The sequence below is a fragment of the Leptinotarsa decemlineata genome, unplaced genomic scaffold (assembly GCF_025532065.1).
Source record: "Leptinotarsa decemlineata unplaced genomic scaffold, Ldec_3_MD MMD2_tig00026358_RagTag_RagTag, whole genome shotgun sequence".
In the NCBI taxonomy this organism is placed as follows: domain Eukaryota; kingdom Metazoa; phylum Arthropoda; class Insecta; order Coleoptera; family Chrysomelidae; genus Leptinotarsa; species Leptinotarsa decemlineata.
Genome location: NW_027412703.1, coordinates 2007326 through 2034208, shown reverse-complemented (window position 1 = coordinate 2034208; position 26883 = coordinate 2007326). Strand labels below are relative to the sequence as shown.

General features: G+C 35.2%; 1 protein-coding gene across 1 annotated transcript in view; it reads right to left on the bottom strand.

Moving 5' to 3' along the window:
• LOC141486618 (neuropeptide CCHamide-2 receptor) overlaps positions 1–26883 on the bottom strand; it is a 141586-nt gene that overhangs the window by 23895 nt on the left and 90808 nt on the right. The window contains exons 4-5 of the mRNA XM_074184871.1: positions 12806–12912; positions 1495–1739 (exon numbers count right to left, since the gene is read on the bottom strand). Coding sequence (XP_074040972.1) covers positions 1495–1739; positions 12806–12912 — 352 coding nt within the window. The remainder of the gene's footprint in view (positions 1–1494; positions 1740–12805; positions 12913–26883) is intronic.

Sequence of the window (26883 nt, the reverse complement as noted above, 5' to 3'; positions counted from 1 at the left end):
TTATGAATCTAGAGACGAGAAACGAAGGTTGTAGAATTGAAGAGGTGATATCATAGCTAAGACCACATGAGAGATGCGACAGTGATTCAGACATACCTAATTTCGGAAATCCTTCCACCTGGCACGAGTTCGGTAACCACCACAAATCCTCAAAAGAGATTAAGTTTCATACTGCAAATATCCACACCAAAATGACCAATCAGTCTTCCACTATACAATCCTGACTTGTAGAAATAATCCCCGTGAAGGATGGCACAAATACAACCATATATATCCTACAATCAGTCTGATGGTACGTTTGAACTCCGAACCAAGCTCATCGAAGGCTAACTTCCGAATTCCAAGAGACTGCCACATCTGACAGCTAACCAGTTGTTGCCACAGTGCGTCCAATCTACACTACAAGCACCAAGGGGGCGCTGTGCACAACATCATAAATCTATCAATTCCTCCACAGCCACTTGAGACAATATCAACAAGTCCATGACCCATCAAAACTCCTTCTCAAAGCAATGCAACCCTAAACAACCCTTGACAATTTGAGTAACCGATCAATCCTCCACCCGTGAACAACTGTAGAACTAGTTCGGTGTATGTCAACCAACAGCTGTCTCTTAACCTTGTAATTGAATGTTTACAAAAATATTCACTCCAACCTATTTTCAACTATTTACCAATCCTCATTTATGCGATGGAATAGAAACATATAAGGTGAGTCGTCACATCTTTCCCATTCAGTACGAATATTTGAACATTCATATTATGCAGAATATTTATCGAAAATATCAAACAGTATTCAGAAACCAGAGCTAACTAGTATTGTTTTTCAGGCGATATGGCTCTAATATGTAAGTAATCCTTCTGGAAGTAATGAATAACAATCTATGCAAGAAATATTCTTGGGAAGGTATAGAGAATAAAGCAGACAACGGCTGAAAAATGACAGGCGAAGTAAAATGAGAAACAAACAATAACAACTATTTCAACCTAGCGAGGAATTTTCGGATCTCCAACGTCGATTGGCAATAGGAGAATGTGTAAGTACTGGTCAAAGCAGTTAGTCAGGGAGCATACATATATTCTTGTACATTTCAGGTATAGTTTTCTATGGAACGGAAGATTCCCATTACTATGATGTTAAATGAAAAAAATCTAGTTGTATCTTAATTACATTGTTAATATCCGTTGAATAAAGATCTTAAAAGGTAACGTAGTGTTTTGAAAGGTCACATAAGAGCAGTTTTGATCTAGTGCTAAATTGAAACGTAACATCATGAACCCGGGCAAAACTTTTGAAACCGCTGAGAAATTCATCAGAGTGATGACGGTTTTCCAGTATAATATCATTTGAGAAGAACTGCCACACGCTCAACTTCATTCAAGCGTGTGACAGTACGTAAATTAGAATTCGAATGTATCACTTACATATTGAGAAATATTTCTGAAACAAACTTTTGTTGAAAAATGTTACAACTGCCAGATCAAAATACTTACGGAATACAAAAATTAGCACCATCTTTGCAACGTGTCTTCTGGCTTTGGCTTGGACAATGCTTTGCGAACCTCGTATGCACTTGGGCATTTCATTGGCACTATGATGAAGTCGTATTGCCATTAGTAAGTAGAAACAGGCAATAATGATGAGTGGAATGATATAGAAGATGAGAGACTTCACCACCGTCTCGAATTTAGCATATTCCTCACTGGGAAAAGGTGAACAGTAGATTATACTTATATTCCTGAAACAATAGTGAAGTTTTAGTTTTGTTATTTATTCGAGATAGACATTTCGTAGGCAGGCGAGCTCACGATGCAAGAAGGGGATTTACTCGAGCGTCATAGAGACCTTTTAGGTTGCAAAGCTTAGATGATAAGAAGAAAAAATGTTATATAATATATACCTTTTCATCGGTGGGGGAAGCAGCTATAGATTATTAAATATGTAAAAAAACTGTTGCATGGACATACTCGAGCGCGTCAGATATTGATACCATCAATGTCCTACGTATTTTTGATAATGTTAGTATGTTAATCTGATCATTTGCATGATGTGGGTGGTTGTACGTAAGGGTTAAAAATGAAAAAAAAATTAATCGAGCGCGTCAGATTTTCTAAGGAGGTGTTAAGTGCCGCAAACATAAAGCTGTCATTCAATAATCTGACGATTTCGATCTGACGCAAACTCGCGGCCATTATTATAATGTGCAAAAAAAATCGTCATTTTGAAATACTCAAGCGCGTCAGATTAAGATATACAGTGTGTCCAAGATAAGGATCCTAAGCATGGGAATCTCAGTACCTGTTGGAGATACAGCTTAGGTTAAATTAGGAAAAAGTTGTGTTCTTTAAAGCTTATTTACATGCCGTTTAGAAACTTGAAGAATTTTCATGGCCTGCTGAGATATTTGGGAAAAACGAGAATTTGACAATATCAATTTTATTTTTTTCTGACTTTATTTGAAAAGATATCAAAAAATGAATAACACTTTTTCATTGGCATTTTCAAGGTACTACACGATGGTATTTTTAGTTTTTATATCCGACGTTACGTTTTCAAAAAACCATCATCAACTTTATTTTTTTAAATAGCCCGAAAAAAAGTACACCCTGTATCTGATTCCATTTTTTATTACGAATTCAACGATGTAACACATGCCATTGTTTTCTTTTTAGATTAAGGGAAAATTGCATTTTTTCTATTTTTAAAAAAAATCTTTAAGTAGGCGTTGCAAACAAATGCTTTGACGTAAATACCTGTCACCGAGCCTGTCAAATATTATTTAATTACACGATAAAATAGTAATTGTCGTTGTTGTTAGCCTGTTTGTCGAGTTGTTGTTTTTAGAGTTATTGTTACTGTTGTCGTTATTATTGTTTATTGTTGAATAGATAATATTGTGTTATTATCGTCGAATATGCCGGGTGAGCATTATAGCCATGAAGAAAAGTTTGACATGCTAACGTGCTACATTTTGTGCCACAAAAATACTGTAAATACAGCAGCAATGTATCTTAATACATATCCAGAAAGAAAGCAGCCATGTAGGTCCATTTTCTTAGAGCTGGCTCGAAATTTAAAAGAATATGGTTCATTTAAAAAGCCTGTTTTATCTCGAAACAAGGAATCTTCAGAAGAAGCCCAAAATAATGTTTTACAAGCAATTGTTGAGAACCCTGAAATATCAACTAGGCAAATCGAAAATAATGTAGGAGTAGCCAAATCCACAGCTCAATTTATTTTGCGTAGAAATAGATATCACCCCTATAAATTTAGGATTTGCCAAGGACTTGAACCAGGGGATTTCGAACGGCGCCGAAATTTTTGCGAATGGTATACACGCGCGTGTGAAGAAGATTATAATTTCCCTTCAAAAATAATATGGTCCGACGAAAGTATGGTCACTAATAATGATATCTTCAACCGCCGCAATACGCATTACTGGGCTCAGCAAAATCCGCGTGTTAAGAAAATATCAAGACATCAAGAACGTTTTGGGTTTAATATGTGGTGTGCAATTTTAGGAACTAAAATACTAGGTTCGTGTTTTTACTATAATTCTTCGACTGCCGAACGATACCATCATTTATTGCAAAACTATGTAGAAGACTGTTTAGATAATTTACCTCTGGCACAGGTCAATAACTGTTGGTTTCAACAAGACGGTGCTCCTGCATATAATTCTAGACAAGTTCGAGAGTATCTTTCGCAGCGATTTCCTGGAAGGTGGATTGGAACCTTTAGTGAAGTGTCTTGGCCAGCGCGATCCCCTGACTTAACTCCTCTGGACTTCTTCATATGGGGTTTTGTTAAAAACCGGGTTTACCAACATTCTTTTGAAACTGAACAGCAGTTACGAGAATGTGTAACTGTTGCATTTAACAGTATTACACCAGAGATGTTACGTGATGTTTTAAGTTCTACAGTTAGAAGATCATACTTATGTTTGGAAAATAACGGAAACCTGTTTGAACACCTCCTTTGAATTAAATGAAAAATGCGTTAATTTCTTTGTTGTTTTCATTACTTTAAAAAAATCATTATTAACCTACTTAAAAATACATTTTAAAGATAGAAAAATGCAATTTTCCCTTAAACTAAAAAGAAAACAATGGCATGTGTTACATCGTTGAATTCGTAATAAAAAATGGAATCAGATACAGGGTGTACTTTTTTTCGGGCCATTTATAAAAATAAAGTTGATGATGGTTTTTTGAAAACGAAATGTCGGATATAAAAACTAAAAATACCATCGTGTAGTACCTTGAAAGTGCCAATGAAAAATTGTTATTCGTTTTTTGATATCTTTTCAAATAAAGTCAGAAAAAAATAAAATTGATATTGTCAAATTCTCGTTTTTCCCAAATATCCCAGCAGGCCATGAAAATTCTTCAAGTTTCTAAACGGCATGTAAATAAGCTTCAAAGAACATAACTTTTTCCTAATTTAACCTAAGCTGTATCTCCAACAGGTACTGAGATTCCCATGCTTAGGATCCTTATCTTCGACACACTGTATATGGTTCATCATTATGTTTTAGACGTGCTGTCTCATAATCATAATCTCATAATATTCTTCCACATGTATCGACAATATATGCACTAACTTCAACTATAAAAAAATTGGAATTGTTAAAGAAGATATTTCTGACCACTATAGTCAATTTATCGAAATCGAGATAAAAATAGTTCGAAACAGGGTAAAAATGCGCCCAAACAAGTTAGACATATTAGTGAATTGGGTAGAGCTGAATTTGTACAATGTATAAACAGAATAGATTGGTCAAGCTACTATTTAACTAACGATCCAAACATCCTCTCTGAATTTATATGTGAAAATATCACATATGCCATAGAAACAGCTTTTCCTTTGAAGAATATAAATCAAAAAGCTCTAAAACCTAAGTGGTATACTGAGAAACTGAAAGTTATCAGGTAAGATGTAAGACGAATAAAACGCCCATACATAAACTCAGGAGACTCCGAAATAAAACGTATGTATCAAACCAAAAAAAAATATTATACAGAAAATGTGAAGAAAGCAAAAAGGACTATGTATGATAACGTTATCACAAACAGTAAGAACCCGACAAAAACAGTTTGGAAGATCGTAAATGAAATACAGGGTAAGTCAGGTAAAAGTAACAACCACGATACCTGCCTTACGGCAAATGATTTCTGTGAATTCAGCTCCACAATGATCGATAACATTATTAAACAAATACCTCTCACGGATGAATCTGGGGATGATCTCGTTAGAATAACTGTGAAAGATTCAGTATTCTTGAGTCCCACAAATGAAAAAGAAATAACAAGTGTGATAAAAACACTCAAAAATAGTATACGGATGCATATAATATAAGCTCCAAAATAATCAAACTCATACCGAAAATCCTAAGCACACCCCTCGCACACCTAGTTAATACATGCATGGAAAAGGGAGAATTTCCATCACATCTGAAACTGTGTAGAGCAACCCCAATTATGAGAGAAGGTGATATAAATAACTGTGATACTTATAGATATATAACAATTACTCCAATAATATCAAAAATGATTGAAGTAATTATCAAAGACAGAATAACGAGCTTTTTGGAAAACGGAAAACATCTCGATGACCACCAATATGGATTTTGATCGCTGAGATCAACTTCACAAGCTGTTACTGAGATAGTTCACTCCTAGACGTAGGAGTACATACACGTGCAATCCTATGCGACTTGTCGAAAGCCTTCGACAGTGTCTCACATGTCATCCTATTAGAAAAGCTCCATAAATATGGGATACGTGGACCAGCTCTTCGACTCATTGAAACATTCATTACGGACAGACAGCAATACATATCCTACAATAATGTGACCTCCAGGACCATACAAATCAAACATGGTGTACCTCAGGGTTCAGTCCTGGAGCCACTGTTGTTCATAATCTATATGAATGATCTGCCAACCTTCTTAGACATCGCAGATGTATTTATGTACGCAGATGACTCAAATTTTTCAATCAGAAGCAGGAATTTAGAAGAGATCGATACCCTGAAGAGGCATAAGCCTATGCAGGGTCCTACACAAACACACACACACACACACACACAAATTGTAAATACCTGTAAAATTTGTAATATACGATTTTCATTCATTCAAGAGATCGATATAATGTCAAGTGACTCAATATCACGAGGTGGAGCTTACTTCAACGCAAATATTTCATCTTTGAATAAAAAAAAAAAACTAAAGAAATAACTTTCTCAGGAAATACAGCAAATGATTCATCAGTCAAAATACTAGGATTTCACATAGATTCGAACCTGAACTGGAAAGAACACTTTCAGGAATTGTAAAAAAAGCTGTCCAGAAGTCAATTTTTATTCAGAAATCTCAGAGAAATAGTATCAATTGAAGTGCTGAAAACTGTATATTACGGTATGGTTCACTGCCACTCAATGTATGGGATTTTATTATGGGGTACAATCTCAGCGTGCCACCAGTTATTAATAAATAAAAAAAAATGTTAGAACTATGGCTAAGGCTGGACCAAGGGAACATGCCAAACCATTGTTCTTCAATAGTTTGGCATGTTCATGGTTCATCAATGGCACTTCCATGTATATATATATATATTACAGAGGCCATCTTGTGGATACACCAAAACAAAAATGCGAACACTACGGAGAGTGAAATTCATAAGTACAATACCCGCAATAAAGAATTGTATAGATTACCTTGAGTGAACTACACTAAAACAATGAAGCAGACTGAATATCTACCAATTAAACTGTATAACAGTATACCGGTGGATTGAAAAACATTACTTAAAACAATCACTTCTTGTAAATCCACTTGATAATATTGAAGATGTTTTTTCCCATATATGGACTTAATATTTAGTACTCTCTATTTAACGTACTACCGTACATAAAGCCTAGTTTCTAGGATTATCTAATTTTTACAGCTTTACATAGCTTTACAAATTTTATTTACATAGCTTACAAATTTTATATACATTTTCATATCTACACCTCAGTCTTGACGTACCTACACAATTATGTTGTGAATTTATCTCATAAACATTTTTGTAATTTTTAAAGGTCAATAAATATCTTATCTTTCTGAAACTGAACTTTTGTCTTTGTTATTTTTAATGTGCATGCCTGAGTTGTTGTTGGTTTTGAAAGCAATATTTAGTCCTTTGTAAGTTGAGGTTCTATAACTTTCATCCTCTTCTCTTCGAATTCCGTAAACTTCCTTCAAAGCTCAGCTGTATAACTTTTTTGATAATAAATAATATATTAGTTCAGTTCTTAATTGAAATTCGCCTCTGACAAGGGCACATTTATCCGTCTATGGATAATACTCTTGAAAGATGCTACTTTGTGCTGATACGGGTGGGTGAACAATAAACTGTATTAATTAGTTTCGAAATGAATATTTTGATTTAAAAAGCCAGTAGTCAGTTCGTCTACTCGTTGATTTTCACAATAATTTATAGCAGCAGCATTCAATGAAGAATTCAGCACGCTGAACTATGAGAGCACATTTCATAGAAATTTGAGACTTCCTCCTATCATCAATGTTTAAATCGAAATTGTATGACAATCTTCTTTTGCAGTGAGGTATAATTACATTCCTATCAAAATTAAAACAACCACATGCTACTGTGTTCACTACGAAACTAAAGTTTCTCGAAACTCATTCAAGAAATCTGCAGGGATGGGTCGTTAGTGCGTGAACTAAGTTGATAATGTGATTTAGAAACGAATCTCGATCAATCCTAATAAAATCACATCGCATCGTGAAAAAACTTCAAAAGGTTTGAAGTGGCAGCTCGATTTACCGATATTCCTTCGGGATTATAGAAATCCTTCTCTCAAAACGAATCACAAAGAGTTTGCAAAGCTTTCGAAATGTAGGATGAAATAAGAAAGAAACTTCTACACAGACCGAATATATCTATTGATTTTATGTTCAAGAAATACAAAGTCAACGTCTACTGGAATGTAATTAGAGACCCGGTTCATATCTTCCGGATGAAAATAATTCCAGTTTACTGGTAATGAAAGTTTTACGGATAACTCTTGTATCAAGAAAAGGAAGGGTCTGATTATTTTGTATTTCGATGGTGATTTGCGAATTTTTATCATATCTATTGACAACATCAAGATATAAAAATTACTATCGAAATAGAAAATAATCAGACCCTTCCTTTTCTTGATACAAGAGTTATCCGTAAAATTGATAATTTATTGATCACTGTTTGGTATGTCAAACCTACTAATTCAGAAAGATATATCAATTACTATTTTTTTTCATAAAAATCAGTTAAAATTAATTCAATACTCTGTTTGAAAAAAAGAATAGAAAAATTAGTACACCCTTCCCTCAAGCAAAAAAATCTCAGACTTCTTAGAGACATATTGATCGAAAATTCTTATCCTAGAAAACTTCTCAATTAAATAATTTTCAATACTGCCAGTAATACAAATTCCGATGTAATCAATAGAAATTTATGGAATAATAGTTCACCTATCAATTTTTCTTATAAATTTATACCTATTTGGAAATTTAATCTTCAAATATCATAAAACTCTTTCATAATAAACAAAATATCAAAATATGTCAAAAAATATTAAAACAATAAAAAATTTGAATACCCAATCGAAAGATAAAACGAATATTACAAAAAAGTCAAATGTGATTTATAACATTCCTTGTAACAATTGTAACTTGGATTATATTGGAACAACATCTAGAATTCTTAAAGATAGAATAACTTCACATAAAAGTGATATAAAGCTTAATGAGAAATCATGTGCATTAGCGCAACATTCTATAGAAACAGGACATAAAACAAGTTACAAATCAAAGTTTTACATACAAAAAAAATATTTCCAAACGCCTTTTTCTTGAAATGGTTGGAATTGATAAGTCTTCTGATTGTATGAAAACTGACATTAATAATCTAAGCAGTGTATTTTAGTAACATACTGGAACTCCATCCAAAAATAAAATGATAATAATGAAAATTGTGTCAGTCAACTCTTCCTTTAGAATCAAAGATTATCTGATCTGATATATATATATATATATATATATATATATATATATATATATATATATATACATATATATATATATATATATATATATATATATATATATATATATGTATATATATATATATATATATATGTATATATATATATATATATATATATATATATATATACAGTGTCACACATAAAGTCCGCATCAAATGAGATTTTTTTTGTTCATCTCTTCAAGCAACTTTTGATATCTCCATTAGGTTGTGCTTTAAAAACGATGTCAAATGACATGCATATGACCGATCAAGTGATTTTTTTTCCCTGTCCAATTTGACATTTTTTCCAAAAAATGTTCAGAAAAGCAGTTATTGCTCGAAATTTCGAAAATCGGTAAAGAGAAAAGATGATTGTTTTCTCATTTTTTACCCATATACCAATTTTTAGCTCTCTAGTAAAAATTTAGTTTTTTTACAGCTTTTCGAAAATTTGACATTTGCCGATTTCTCAAATTTAGCCAAACCTCAACAAAGTTAGTGCTTTATGCCTAATTTATCTTTCCAACGCATTTTTATTACCAATTGCAATTCTAAATACAACTTATTTCGCAAAAATTTAAAACACCACAAGAAATTGTGTCAAAAATGATGCAAAGTTGATACAGTTTTTAAAAACAGATAAATATTTCACTTTTTTTCTACTTTTTGCGAAATAGCTTGATACATAAGCATAATTAAAAAACAATATCAATGAAAAGTCAATAATTTATTCTTTACTGCACTTTTCAAACAGTTAAACTTTGATTTACTAATTACGAAAAGTTACAACGCAATTAAACTAAGGGAAGGAATTATACGAAAGTAATTTCACATTTACTAAATATCTTTTATGAGGTATGAATGAACAAAATTACTTCAGAAATCAATTTAGATTTTGTTGCCTAGAGAACTAAACCGTAAAAAATTCTAACAAACATCTGTTAAAATAAAGTTATAATTTAAATTAAGAACACTAAATCAAATCGAAACATATGCCTAAACCATGTAAATACCAATAGAAATACAAAAAAAAGTCACATTTCGGTGTGCCTTCCACCACGTTCAATGCAATCAATTGCCTTTTTTAAAACATCTTTAACTGCATTCTTTATACTACGGGGTTTCGTGCTTAGAACACATTCTCGAATAACTGCCCCTATATCTCGAAAAGGTCTCTGCTTATACACCTTTCGTTTTAAGTAACCCCACAAGAAGAAATCTAGTGGGGTTATATCAGGAGATCTAGGCGGCCAAAAGTGTTCCATATTGCGACTTATTACTATGCCCCTAAATATTTCCAAAAGACGCTCTTCAACCACCCTTGTAGTATGAATAGGTGCATCATCACACTGATACCACACAACATTTCTTACTTGAAGGAGCATATTATCCAAAACTTCAGATGGTTCGGTATTCACAAAGTGTAGGTAGTCCGGAGAATTTAAATTATGTCTAAAAAAGTATGGTCCTATAATTTGATCGTTTAATATGCCGCACCATACATTCGTCTTAAACGAATATTGATCTCGACATTCGATTACGAAATGTGGGTTTTCTTTTGCCCACCACCTGCAGTTTTGCGAGCTCACAACGCCATTTGAAGAGAAGGTCGCTTCATCTGTTCATAAAATTTGATAAGGAAAATGATAATTTTCTTCTTTTTCCCCTTGAAACCAAAAAGAAAAATACAAGCGCATATCGAAGTCCCTTTTTTTTAATGTATTGATAAATTTCGGTTTATAAGGCGTAAATTTATTTATGTGTAAAATACGCCATAAACTCTCTCGGTTAACATCTGTTCTATCTGCAATATCTTGAATACTTGTTTTTTTATGTTCTACGACATCCAAACATATTTCAAATTTCACTTCTTCAGTATGTCTAGAAGGCTGATGTGCTTTTCTAAAATTACTCTCAACCGAGCCAGTGGATTTAAACTTAGCTATTATCCTACTAACTGTTGACTGATGAATATTTCTTGCAGGATGTCTGGCATTGAAAATATCAGCTACTTGTCGGTGACCGGTATTCTCGCCGCATATTAAAACGATTTCAAGTTTCTCTTGAAGATTCAGCATTTTTAACAACACACTAGACAACGAATAAACTATTTTAAATCTAAAACTGATAAACACTATTTTGAGTTATTCAACAAATGTCATATGACAATAAAATATTTTGCTTATTGAGTTCAGTTCAATTGTTTCCACAGTACCCTTAATTTAATTTTGTTGTAATTTTTCGTAATTAGTAAATCAAAGTTTAATTGTTTGAAAAGTGCAGTAAAGAATAAATTATTGACTTTTCATTGATATTGTTTCTTAATTATGCTTATGTATCAAGCTATTTCGCAAAAAGTAGAATTAAAGTGAAATATTTATCTGTTTTTAAAAACTGTATCAACTTTGCATCATTTTGGCATAATTTTTTCTGGTGTTTTAAATTTTTGCGAAATAAGTTGTATTTAGAACTGCAATTGGTAATAAAAAAGCGTTGGAAAGATAAGTTAGGCATAAAGCACTAACTTCGTTGAGGTTTGGCAAAATTTGAGAAATTGACAAATGTCAAATTTTCGAAAAACTGTAGAAAAACTAAATTTTTACTAGAGAGTTGAAAATTGGGATATGGGTAAAAAATGAAAACACAATCATCTTTTCTACTTACCGATTTTCGAAATTCCGAGCAATAACTGCTTTTCTGAACATTTTTTGGAAAAAATGTCAAATTGGACAGGGAAGAAAAATCACTTGATCGGTCATATGCATATCATTTGGCATCATTTTTAAAGCACAACCTAATGGAGATATCAAAAGTTGCTTGAAGAGATGAACAAAAAAAAATCCCATTTGATGCGGACTTTATGTGTGACACTGTATATATATATATGTATAAATGTACATTCATTTCATTCATAAAACTATGATTTCATGTCACAGAATGAGTTCAATTAACTCATGTCATCGATGACAGTACGCAATGACATTTATTCGCTTATTTGGTTAAATCCTAGTCATAGAAATCTTGTTCAAATTGAAAGGGTATATTTTTAGGAGGGATCAATTTTTGGGGAAAAAAGTTATGCCTTTCTACTTTTTCATCTTCATAAAAATAATGTGGGAATTTTCCCAAAAAAAGAAGTAAGATGTCTGGACTATTCAAAGAACTTTCAGACACAAAAGTTACCCTCTCCTAATAATATGCTCTTGCAATTCAAATTTATTTTCTCCTTTGTTTTTTTTTAATAAATACGCTTTTATTACCTTCACCTGTATGTGTATATACGGCTGATTGATTTCAAGGTTAAGATTAAAAAAATATAGTTAAAATAGACTAAAAAACACGATTTTATAGCATACGAAACTGAAAAATGTAGTATTCACAATAATACTAATATTTTTTGTTCGTTATTGTTTCAAGCTTATTTAAAAAAGATATTTTTAACTTTTTAGTTCGATGTTCCTACACTGTATAAACTTCACCATTATAAATTAAATCCTTTCAGATTGAGAATATCGACCCAAAAAGGTTGATGAAAAAGTTATTTTTGTTTAATATCCTAAATTTAATATTATTTCATATGTGTTACTTTTTCTTCCACAATGGTATATGAAAGATTCGTTTTTCCTTTTATTATTGAAGTGAAAGAAAAAGTGAAATGAAAAAGTTAAAGAACTATCCATAGAAGTGGAATATTCGTCTTTTCACAACGAGATTGACATTTGTAGCTCACCTTTGAATTCCAACATCTACGAGTCTGGAATTGATTGCGTCAGGTATGGCCAAACTGCAAGCAATGAGCCAAATAATTACTGCGCTAATCACCGTCACAGGTTTATTCTGGAAAAAATGGGTTTTGGATTAGTACTTTCAATGAATTTTGTGGGGACGAAAAGATTCAAAAATCAAGTGAAATAATATTGAATATTGTATTAATGAGTTTTATGATCCGGTTGCATTCAATTTCGTACAAAATGTAGTCTTTGAGAAGAATCAAATACAATTTTGAGTAGTATATAAAATTTTAAGAATTCCAGAAGAAAATTCCTATTTCCTATTGACTAAATAATGTTTATTTCCATGAAGTTATTAAAAGAATTGTTGACTCTAATTTTTGTCATGCCTGTTGAATGAATAAACATTATTCCTCATTATCATAAAAAGCATATACAGTGCGCTCAATCTTCCTCTTGAAGATGATTACTTGGTGATCGAAACATGTGTCGAGGTTTGGTTTGGTGTTGGAATGAAACGCTTGTAATATTTTCCTACCAATTACTTTCAACAAGTATACAGCTGAATCCAAAAATGAATATCCTCCTTGGTATAATAGAAGCATTATTAGAGATTTGTAGGCTGAAAGCAGAATTTGGCGCAAATACAAGCGTGAGTGTAATCTGCAGGCCCTTGAAAAATTCAAACATATTCGAGCAAAAATAAAGCATGATGTTGATGTGGCATATAAATAATTCTTAGGTGAAACTGAGGAAGAAATAAATATCAATCCCAACAGATTTTGGTCATTTATAAATAATAAACGAGGTAGCTCCAAAATACCACAAGCACTGAATTTTGAAGGTCAATTGCTGGAGGGACCCTCTAATATCGTAAACGGTTTTGCCAATCTTTTCAAACAATCGTATACCGTTTCTTCCCCTTTTCAACCAAACTCTGATATTGATAATAATCACTTTCTTGATATATCAAGCTTCAGTGAAAACGAAGTATACGAGGCACTAAGGTCGCTCAAGCCTAAAAAGACCACTGGTCCAGATGACATTCCAGCTTTCATCCTAAAAGATTGTGCACTTGTGCTTGCTCGTTCTCTATCTATACTAATTGATATCTGCTTAAGATCGGCTACGATACCAAGGATCTGGAAGTCATCAAAAGTGTGTCCCATTTTCAAGAAAGGAGATAGACGGGATATTTCAAATTATCGGCCTATGGCTATTATTTGCAACTTTACAAAGGTTTTTTAGATTCTGCTAGAGCGAGTTATACAGGGTGTCCCTGGACTTCCTCTTTTCCTCTCGGGAATGTATAGATGGGGTCAAAATATCACCAGTACTTCATATAACTTTTTTTCCTAAAATCCTTCGTTACCAAGTAACGGGCCCTCGAAGTTACAAAATGAAAAATGTTTTTCTTTGATAACTTTTCAAGTGAATATTCAAAATCATCTAAATTTAGGTAATTGACTAAACAAATGAATTCCTTCGATGAGCTTTCATGCAGGAGTCAGTTGTTTTGCTACAAAGTCAGGAACGGACTACCCCCGATGGTCCACACCCCAAAACTTTGAAATGACAGATATTTTTCAATATTTTTCAACAAAATAAGGTTACTTGGACAATTTTATGAATAAAAGTAGTCGTGTGGAAAGTCGATCGGAGCAACGAGTCTTGATAAAAATGTAGTTTCACTCGACGACATCAAACCCGCTCGTCCACCATTATTAATGAATAATTATCAAAGCAGAAATAATAATGATAACGTTAATTCAACAACATTTATCCTGAGATGTCTACCATTATTCGAAAATATTAGTTTTTGAGGAAAATGGAAATGATAGGTAAAAATGTTCATAACGAATTTTTATAATGCAAACACGTTTAACTAACGAAACTCAAGAGCCTCAAGAGCAAACAGAAATGAAAAATCCGCTACAGAAACTGCTCGATATGACCACCTTCTTTCTCTATACATTTTCTTAGTCTGCGAAGACACCCTCTCTGTACTTGAAATAGCATTCCAGGGTCGTTTCGTATGGCTTCACAATGTAATGTTATTCTATTCAACAATGCATCTCTTGTGTGAATAGGTGTAGCGTAAACAAGGCTTTTTAGATGCCCCCACAGAAAGAAATCCAATGGATTTAAATCCGGAGACCGCGATGGCCATGAATATGGCCCACCTCTACCAATCCATCTATTGTGGAAAATATGGTTCAGATGGTCACGCACAATCAAACTAAAATGAGGAGGAGCGCCATCATGCATAAACCACATATCTCTTCGGGTTTGCAATGGAACATGTTCCAAAAGTCCATTCAAATCGTTCTGAATGAACTCCAAATAACGTTCTCCATTCAATCGGTCCTGTAGAACGAATGGTCCTATAAGATGGTTTCCTATGATACCAGCCCAAACATTCACGTTGAATTTCCGTTGGTGTTTGGTTTGCAATATCCCATGGGGATTTTCTTCGGCCCATATATGGAGATTATGAGAGTTGATAACTCCATCTCTACTGAAACCTGCTTCATCAGTGAATAAAACTCGATTAATAAAAGTCATGTCCTCTCTTTGCCTATCCATGAACCAATTGGCATATTCCAGTCGTGCTGGAAAATCTTGAGGTGTCATGGCATGTACCTTCTGGATGTGAAATGGGTGGAGCAGTTGTTCCCTAATTATTCTATGAATAGTGGACTTGGATGTATGGAACTGTTCTGATAGATTTCTGATGCTCATTGAAGGATCATCAGCGACGGCTTCCAAAATATTTTCCTCCAATACAACGGTACGTACAGTCCTAGGAGCGCCCTCACCACCTCGTTTTGGCAAAACTGTACCTACAATAATATCGAAATAAAACAACGTGCTCAAATTAATTATCAATTATTACATACCTGTCTCCCTCAAGCTGCGATCGACACGCTCGAATGTTTCTCTTGACGGTACCGTTCGATTGGGAAAATGCTCGGAATACAGACGACGAGCTTCTGCAGCATTACAAAATGCTCGTTCATAAAATACATGCATATCTGCATATTCATTGAATGTAAACTGTTCGGCCATATCAAAAAAATTCAAAATATCCTATAGAATATTGACAATACAATGATAGTCATATGACAACGCACCACTCAACAAAACAAAATCGCATTCCAGTTTCTCATTTTTTATCAAAACTTTCTAAAAGGTTTTTTTGTCAACATCTGTGAAAGAAATGGAACATAATTATTCCCTGGATATTTTTCACCTGATCATCTGCAGCCGTTTTTGTAGTTCATTCGTTTGCTTTTTATTAGTATAGTAAATATTTTTTCCGATGTGCGTTTTTTCAGCTAAATTTAGATTCGTGTTAAAGAATTTCTCCCATAAAATTATAATTATCAGTGAAACTCCTCAACAGTTTAGCTGTGAAGAAGAATTTGAAACATTCGAATGTTGAGTTTCATGAGATTCAGATAACTGATCAACACGAAACGTGATTATTCCACACGTATTATGTACATACAAAATATGGAATGAATTCGATATTTCATAGTAGAGTAGCTTGTTAGTTTAAAAACACCACGAATCTACAGAACTTGATATTTCTTTTGAAAAAATATCTGCTATCACAATTGTGACTTAAACTTCCATATAGGTACTGTACTTTTTGTTTACGACTTCATTTTAGCATACTTTGTATTATTCCTGTTATAAATGTTGTTGAATTAACGTTATCATTATTATTTCTGCTTTGATAATTATTCATTTCAAATAATGGTGGACGAGCGGGTTTGATGTCGTCGAGTAGAACTACATTTTTATCAAGACTCGTTGCTCCGATTGACTTTCCACACGACTACTTTTATTCATAAAATTGTCCAAGTAACCTTATTTTGTTGAAAAATATTGAAAAATATCTGTCATTTCAAAGTTTTGGGGTGTGGACCATCGGGGGTAGTCCGTTCCTGACTTTGTAGCAAAACAACTGACTCCTGCATGAAAGCTCATCGAAGGAATTCATTTGTTTAGTCAATTACCTAAATTTAGATGATTTTGAATATTCACTTGAAAAGTTATCAAAGAAAAACATTTTTCATTTTGTAACTTCGAGGGCCCGTTACTTGGTAACGAAGGATTTTAGGAAAAAAAGTTATATGAAGTACTGGTGATATTTTGACCCCATCTATACATTCCCGAGAGGAAAAGAGGAAGTCCAGGGACACCCTGTATATCGGCATGTTAGTTGCAATATAAGTATAAACCAACACGGTTTTATGAAAAAACGTTCAACGGTCACCAATCTTCTGACTGTAACCCAACAAATATATTGCTGAATCTATTGACAATAGGGCCCAAACTGATGTTATTTACACATACTTTTCTAAGGCCTTCGACAGGCTTGACCATGGCATTCTACTGAACAAACTAGTAGCCTTTGGATTATCTCCATCCTTAATCGCACTCTTTCAGTCCTATCTACGGGATCGAAAACAATATGTTTAGCTCAATGGTTTCAAACCTACCGAATATAGTGCTTCTTCCGGTGTGCCACAAGGTTCAAATCTGGGACCGTTGCTCTTCAATATATTCATTGATGATATTGCAGATGTTATAGATGTGTATTTCCTTTTATATGCCAATGATCTAAAACTATACAGCCTCGTGGAGAACATAGATGATTGTGTGAACCTCTCAGCAAACGTGGGACGGGTTGTAGAATGGTGTCATCGAAATAATTTGTCACTGAACCCGGATAAATGTAAGGTCATGTCCTACAGTTTGAAAACGAATATCTTGATCTTTGATTATTCAATAGAAAACGTTTCCCTGGTGAGACCAGAAACATTTACTGATCTTGGCGTCACATTTGACACTGCACTATCATTTAATAGGCATATCGATAATGTTGTAACCTCCTCCTGTCGTTTGTACGGATCAATTGCACGTAACAGTAGTGATTTCGAAGGAACTTCGACCTGAAAAACTTCATTCTATGCTTTCCTAAGATCAAAGTTAGAATACGCGTCAGTTGTGTGGGGCTCCTTTTATCAATATCACATTGATATAATAGAAGCAATTCAACGACGATTTTTAAAACTGCTGAGCCTAAAAACCGATGGCATTTATCCTCCAATAGAAACAAACCACTCTGAATTGCTACAAAAGCATAACTTCTGCAGTCTCGAAAAAAGGCGTGATTATTATAGTGTTGTACTAACCTATAAAATTATAAAAAGCATATTTGACTGCCCAACATTACTGGAAGTTCAATATTTGCATTCCTAGAATCTGTTTTAGACACCTGAGTACTTTCTATGTAAAAACATCTCGCACAAATAAATGTTCTGGAGAATTCTCCGATCCAAACCATGTGTAAAGTGACAAATTCTGTTAGCGATAATTTAGATATATTTAGTTGCAAATTGTCAAATATAAAATCCCACTTCCTAAAATAATTGTTTTGTGACCTATAATAAATATAAAATGTGTAGTCTTTATAGTCACTTGTTTGTATTGTTTGTAGTGTTTGTAGAATTTACAGTCACTTGTTTGTGATGTATTTATTATACTTTGTTATTTCCTGCTCTGTACTCTGTAATTGGGCTATGTCCTGTAGAGTATTGTATTACAAATAAATAAATAAATAAATAAATAAACAATTCGGAAACCAAAGGTTTCAATTACTACAGGAAAGAAATAACAATCTTCAACTCCTCCCCATCTTGTTATCCCGTATGGAGATGATTTTCCATTCTGCTTCAGGTCGTGATTCGGGTCATAATTATATTTTGACATTTGACGGGTCTGACTTGTTCGTATTCAATGATGTCTTGTTGGCGAAGCTTGAATACAGCAGTTGAAGTAGTATGTTTCAACTCAATGTCCACATTCTATATAGAAGACACAATGACTGACAGTTTAGACTTCTTAGTTGAGAATGGAATAGAATAGAATATGAACTTACTTATACTGAACAACAAACAGAATAGTTTCCACTTGCATGATGCATTGAGTACCATCAATACAGTTAAAATCGATATAAAATAGAATAACATAAAACAATAAATAATAAAAGTATCGTAAAAAAAATCATGCACGTTTGAGCATTCGAAGGAGTTGTCCCTCTGTAATATTGAATATATCCAGTTCACAGTTCCTCACCATTCTGTTAACTATTTCGAGACATTGTTGAAGAGGAGACAAATTGTTTGAGATACGAAATAGATTGTCTCTTATTCTCAGTTTTACTTCAGGTAAAATAAAATCAAGAGTATAGAGAATTTCAGGTACTTTCAGTTTTCTAAGAGCGTTGAAAACAAAATTCACTTCTGAGGACTCACGGCGGTCTTTCAATGGTTGCATATTGAATTCTTTTAATTGGCTAGAATACGATATAAATAAAGGCCAGACATTGTGTTTTCTAAAAAAGAGTGTTCATAATAATCGTTTCCGGACTTTTTCTATAGTATCAGAATATAAAAAGGTATTTGGATTCCAAATGACACAATCATATTCCAGCTTAGAACGAACAATGGAGTTAAAGAGTAACAAACAAGTATCGTGATTGAAATCACGACTAGATCTTAAGACAAAGCTCAATTTTCTATAAAATTCAGATACCAAGTATTCAATGTGCTGAGAGCAACTGAACACACACGTTATAATGATCCCGAGATCTTTCATCTCATTGATTCTATTAAATTGGTGTGATTAATAAAACAGTCCTTGATAGTGGGTGACTTCTTTCGTGTGAAACTTTTATTTTAGCTTCTTTGAGAGATAGGTCAGATACTGGAAAGTAAGTAGATAGATTATTGAGATCATCTTGAAGCCTATCAGAATCTTTTCCGCTTTCGATTCTTCTAAAAAGTTTGAGATCATCCACATATAGGAGAAACTGAGAATGCCCGATATACCGAGAAACATCATTAACAAATAATACGAAAAGGAGGGGTCCCAAAATCGAGCCTTGCGGAATTCCTGTGGGGATCCAGATAGTTTCTCTATGGATGAAAAACTAACACCTGCCTGGATTGCGGTGTCCTGCATATTATCTGTATGTTATATTTATTGTATGTACCGATCTGAGAGACACACTCCCTGAAGTTGATATAATAGACTCCAAATTAGTACTTGGCAGCTTTACTTTGAATATTATTGTAGTTTATATACCCTCTTGTTGTTCCAATGTTCACTATGGAACATTATTTGATTTTCTGGAGAGTTCTGATTGTGTTACTAACGGAAATTTTCTATTAATTTGTGACTTTAATATCCCTAAATATGATATAGACTTTAATGATACCAAATTTTATTACATCCTCTACTACATGCAAGCAACTGAATCTCAACAGTACAACTCGATAACGAATATTAATGATCGCAAACTGGATCTAGTTATAACCAACTATGATGATTGTATCGTCTCGAAATGTGATCAACCTGTAGCGATATCACAAACTACAGGGCAATTTCAATTTTATGCAACTTTTCTAAACTCTTCGAGATATGTGTGCAAAATATTATGTAGGTACTCCCATATTCAAAAAGTTATTTCTCCTACTCAGCATGGTTTCGTACAACAAAGATCATGTATGACAAATCTTGCATGTTTAAATCGATATCTTTGTATGTACTTGGACAAGCAAATACAAGTCGATGTTGTTCATTTAGACTTTCAAAAAGCCTTCGATCAAGTAGAGCATTATGTTCTTCTCAAATGGACAAAATTGAGACTCTCTAACCAACTGCTTACTCTAATTTCTAATTAATCACATCTAGTTAAAAGAAAACAATTCATCAAATATAGATCTTTCAAATCGGCTCAGTACGTAGTTACATCTGGGGTACCACAAAGTTACAATGTTGGACCTCTTTTATTTTTAATTTTTATGAATGACTTGGCAACCTCTTTGAATATTCCTAGCCTGCTATTTGCAGACGACCTGAAACTATATTATAAAATCGACGACATTACTCACTGCCAACGTGTACAACATGAGTTAGATGTAATCAAACTTTGGTCTACAACTGGTCTACAACTGATCGTATCCAAATGTACAATAAAATATCACTTACAACAAAAAAGCGAACTTTAATGTACGATTATTCAATCAACAATACTACAATTAACCGCGTACATGAGATAAAAGATCTTGGTATGACATACGACAGTGAAGTAACATTTACAACATTTAAGGAATATGACTGCTGATTCAAATAGGATGCTTGGATTCATTTACAGAAATGGCAAAACCTTCGAAAGTATTGCCACCTTAAAATTGCTATATTTGGCGTATGTCAGATCTAAGTTGGAGTATGGCTCTGTGTTATGGAATCCAGTTTACGACTACCATGAGAGCATGCAAAGGAAGTTCCTAAAATACTTATGTCTAAAAGTGGAGGGACAATACCCCACGAGAGGCATCGGTCATAACATTTTGTTGACACGATTTGATGTGACATCTTTGGAAAATAGGAGAGTTATCCTTGGTATAAAATTCCTGCATTAATTACTAAACAACAATATTGACAGTACGGTTCTTTTACCGGAGATCAGTTTCTTAGTATCAAGAAGTGAAGGTTGACACAATCTGAAATTCTATTGCGAAGCATCTCGCACAAATGTTATGCTACGATCACCATTGAATTTTATGTGCAATAGCTTCAATAAAATATGTGAACATTGCGATATTCACTTTGGCTCTCTGAACGCCTTGGTATCATGTATCCACAATCACTTTCAATAATACTATAAATAACATTTGTGTCAGTACTGCTACATTGCATGATTTGTAACTTTTTTCATTCCTCTTTTGAAATTCTAGGTATACGAATATTTCAAACATACTTTGTTTCAGCATTTACTTTTATACATTTCTGTATTCCATTATTTTCAATATTTATTTCATATATACTCTGTAATAATAGCATTTCCTGTAACTGGGTACTCCTGTTGGAAATGACTCGCTTTTTCTTTAAACTTACTCGCCTGTTAAATGAACTGATTCAGAACTATTAATGAAATTTTGCTTCCATTACCAATAAAACAAATGAACTCTGTTTTCTTTTTTACAGGATGAGGAATGCAACGAGACTCTAATTGATTTCGTTTACTGTGAATAAGGAAGTAAAATGTACGGTAATACAAGCTACGCTCTCTGGAATGTATAGCTCCACTTTTTTTCTCTTTTACAATTCAACGATTCCCTAGTAACTACGTTCGTTATATTGAAATCCCAGTTTCAAGACCGTTACGTCTGAATATACACTAATTGTTTGTGCAGCTCAAAGCCTAGAAATTGCAATTCCAAATTGATATTGGCTTTAAAGTTCCGCAATTGTTCCCAGAGGAACTGTTCGACAGGATATCGAGATAGTTGATAGAATGGTTTGATAAATCAAAACTGGTCGTAACAAAAGCAAATCTCGGTAGAAATTAGACAAAAGTTATTTTCTCCATCACTATGTTAACGTACGAAGCTGAAGTTCTACAAGCAACGGCCATCCAAAAATTATATCAAATACAGCGACTGGCTTGTTTTAACATCACAATAGCCATGAAAACAACATCAACCACGGCAATGGAATTAATTACGAGTCTGATCCCTCTGGATAAGGAGGTTGCGTTAATGGCCATGTTACGATTGCGCACGGTTGGTGTAAACCTCGAAGTAGAAGTGGGTCAATTGAGGCTGGGCCTATGGCGAGAAGTGCTTATTGCGCAACCTCTGTTACAGACAACCAGTGATGCAGCAGAGGTTGTGCAGAGTCAGATGCTACAAATGCACTACACATATATAAAGACGGCTCAAAAACCCAAGAAGGCTCAGGATGTGGAGTGTACTCTAGATCACTAAGCCTAAGGATAAAGTAGGGAATGGAAAAAATACCAGCGTGATCCAAACAGAACTGGCTGATATATCAATCGCCACAAAAGAAATATTCAGGAAAGGAATTTCTGGCGAAAACAATCTGCACTGACAGCAGACAAGCCCTATTAGCCTTGAACAGACAACGTGTAACCTCAGGGCTATTACTAGAGTGTCACCAAGATTTAGCCAAAGCCTCGGTAGATAATAACATTATCCTGAGGTGGGTTGAATGGCACGACAGGAGACAATCTGTTTAAAATCTGTTTAAAATCTGTTTAAAATCTGTTTTTCCGTTAACCAGCTGTCGCACCCCTACGAACGACAACCCTCAGAAGTCGAAACTTGTGCGAGCTAAGGATTAACGAGGTCTTACCTTTTAACGTGTGATTCCTAACACGGGTTGGACGGTAGCAAGTGAAGATCGATCGTTCAGACTAGGGCTCGAACCACCGACCAACACGGCAGTCAATTCGAGTGAGTGAACAAAGCACCCACGCCGAACCGCTTGGCTACCGACTGACTGACTGACAATAGTAAAGGTAATCGCATTGCCGACTCTTTAGCCTAGGAAGCGGCTGGATTAAAAATATTAGGACCCAGTGGCATCTACGGCCTGATGACTACGACAATTGCGGAACTAGCCAAACGTCACATCCATGCTCAATTCCTAAAGAGAGGGGATGAAATCAAAAGATGCAATCTTGCCAGGTTTACCCTGGGCGACCCTGGGAAGCTGGCGCCGAAGAAATATTTGGCGATGACCAGGAAAAATCAACGCTTAACAGTAGGATTTTTGTCTGGCCACTGTAAACTAAGGAAATACCTCCACAATATGGTGCTAGTAGGCACACCTCTATGCAGAATGTGTGAACAGGAAGATGAGACTGTCAGGCATGTCCTGTGCGAGTGCCCGGAGTTATCGTCAATAAGAGAGTGTGTGTTCAGCGAGTCTTGGCCTACACCTGCCGATATAAAGGAGATGTCTCCCAGGGAGTCTTGGAGTCTTGGACGAAGTTCTGTGAAAGTATCTCTGATTTACCTCGCAGCGCAAGAATTCACAAGATTCTCTCTAGAGAATCGACTGCTGAAATAGGGTCACTTAAACGACCCGATGGAATATTTACTACCTCTAGTAAAGAAACGCTAGAGCTTTTGATAGAAAACCACTTTCCTGGAAATCTGACTCTTGATAATAATAGACCGCCCATTTTCGAGAGCGCTAACCGCCCAAAAAAGAACGACTGGGACGTCGCAAGAAAGGTTATCACAGCACCTGCAGTTGAATGGGCTATCAAGCCTTTTCAGCCCTTCAAATCTGCCGGAGAGGATAGTATATTTTTAGCTCTTCTTCAAAGCGGACTGGAAATAATTTTACCTATTCTCACAAAATTGTATAGAGCTAGTCTGGCGTGGAACTATATACCACCCAGTTGGTTGGCAGCAAGGGTGGTATATATACCTTAAGTGGGCCGGAGAGACCCACACCCCAAATCGGTACGACCATCAATCAATCTATCAAAATATACTTCATTACCCAAGAATAACAATTCTCATGACAAAGCATACAGTCACCATGATAACATCACAAATATACAGTTAGCAAGGAGATCATAAATACACATAAATTCACACTTAAAGTAAGCGGACATAATTACATATACAAAAGCAACAAGATTTAGACCTCTAAGCCAAATAACATTGAACAACAAAACTTCGATGTGCCAATTAAATGAATAAAATAACATGCCGGAAAAACAAAAAGAAAAATTTTTTACATTTTGTAAATGAAATTACAAGGACTACCTCTAAATATATAAAGAATTAGGCATACGATATATGACCGCCGCCAAAGATAGAGATCACAGCAAAAATACTCCTGAAAGTATTCTTCCAGGGTATAGTAGGCCCTTCCAACTATGAGCGTTTTTACAGATTTTCTGAACTTGACTTCGCTTTTGATGACACGTAAGGTTAGGGGAAGGTGATTGCAAATTTTCTTGCCCTCAAAAATCAGAGAGTTGCGAGTTAAGGTTGAGGAGGGAATTGAAAGCAAGATCAAGTGAGGGGAGCGAGTGTTATAGGTTGACTCAGAAGTAATTATAGCTTGGTATTTCTTGTGCATGAGGCAAGCCATTTCCAAAATGTAGATACAAACCAATGCCAGAACTCCACGTTGCATAAACAAGGGACGACAGGAGTCACGGTAATCAGAACTACATAGGTATCTAATTGCCCTTCTTTGGAGAGAGAATACTATTTGAAATAAATACTGAGCACAAGCGCCCCAGAAGCAGATTCCATAACGAAGATGAGATTCTATTAGTGCGTAGTACAATCAGCCTTACACCCTTCCTGCTAAAAGGACTGGACGGACATATCAGGAGGGTAGCATTATATGCATCCCCACTGAATAACCACCAGTTTGCTTATCATACCGGCAAATCGACAGATTCAGCATTAAACAACCTCTTAGAGAAAATCTCCCAATCCCTTGACAACAAGGAGATTGCGGTTGCTGTATTTCTTGATATTGAAGGAGCATTTGACAATGCACTACCTAAATCTATGGGATTGTCTCTGGCTAGAAAGCGTATAGAATCGACCATAACTGGGTGGATCTATGCCATGCTAATAAACAGAACTGCAACTACGACTCTTCAAGGCGAGGCTATCAGGTTCAGGGTCACCAAGGGCTGCCCTCAAGGGAGGGTAGTATCTCCCCTTCTGTGGTCGCTCCTGGTGGATAGTCTGCTTGATGCGCTCGACAGAATCAAAGTTGATCTGCAAGCTTATGCAGATGACCTTGTCATCCTGGCAAGGTCCACGTCGGGAAGAGTAACTTGTAATATCCTCCAAAGCGCGTTGGACGTTGTTCACAGTTGTTCCTGAGGGAGCAGATGTCTATCAACCCCGGCAAAACTGTGTTAATCCCCTTCACTAAGAGAAGGAAATTGGACGATCTAACGCCACTTTCCCTCAATGGTGTGGTCATTCCATTTGGAACGGAGGTGAAATATCTTGGCATTGTCCTTAATAAAAGACTCACCTGGAACGCTCACTTGGAAAAAGTTTTACACAAAGCTAGACTGTCTCTATGGACATGTCAAAAGATTTGTGGTAAAACTTGGGGTTGAGGTCCCAAACAAATTCATTGGATTTAAGTGATGGTTGTCAGACCAATGATCACGTATGGTGCAATTGTTTGGTGGCCGAAGGCTTTACAGAAAACGGCCCAAGCGGAGCTCTCTGGCTTACAGAGACAGGCTTGTCTGGCTATCAGTGGTGCTATCAGTACCACACCGTCAGCGGCTATGAAGATCCTTCTAGACCTACCTCCTCTTCACATTTTTCTGGAAAGAGAGGCTAGATGGACTGCATACAGACTTGTGCACATTGCCAATTGCACAAATCGATTAAATACAGAGTGCAACAGACTGTTGGTTGACATTGAAAGTCACAGCATTCTGGAAATGACTTCTGATTTTATGCTTCCAAATGTCAACTACGAACTGCCTTATAAAGTACTATTCATGAGGAGAGAGGACTGGATCCTGCGGGAGAAGGAAATATTAAGAGCAGATAGTTGTTGGTTCACAGATGGATCAAAAACACCTTCCGGTTCAGGTGCAGGTGTCTTCAGTCGCAGACACAGGACATAGTTATCTACCTGCCTAGGAGCTTATGCGACTGTATTTCAAGCGGAAATTTACGCTATTGAATTGTGTGCGGGGAGATGGGATAAATCCAACCTCACTGACAAGTCAATAAAAATATTCTCAGACAGTCAAGCGGCGTTGGAAGCTCTTGGCTCCCACCGAGCAACGTCTAAATTGGTGGCAAACTGCCAAAAAAGACTCTCCTCGATAGGAAGACTAAACAGATTGTCTCTGGTCTGGATTCCTGGCCATACTGGCCTGGAAGGCAATGAAGCTGCTGACTCTCTTTCAAAGGAGGGTGCTGCAAGCAGCTTCATTAGACCAGAACCTGTCATTGACATCGCTTTGGGCTTTGCCAAACAAACACTTAACACCCGGATGGCAAGAAGAGTTATGGACTTCTGGCAGAATCTTCCAGGATTGGCTCACACCAAAGCGTTTATTCACCCTACGAAGCTTGATTCCAAACAGTTGTTGGACTACAGTATGAAGTACGATGTCTAACAGGCCTTCTTATAGGTCACTGCCATTTGAATCATCACATGCAGAGACTTGGAC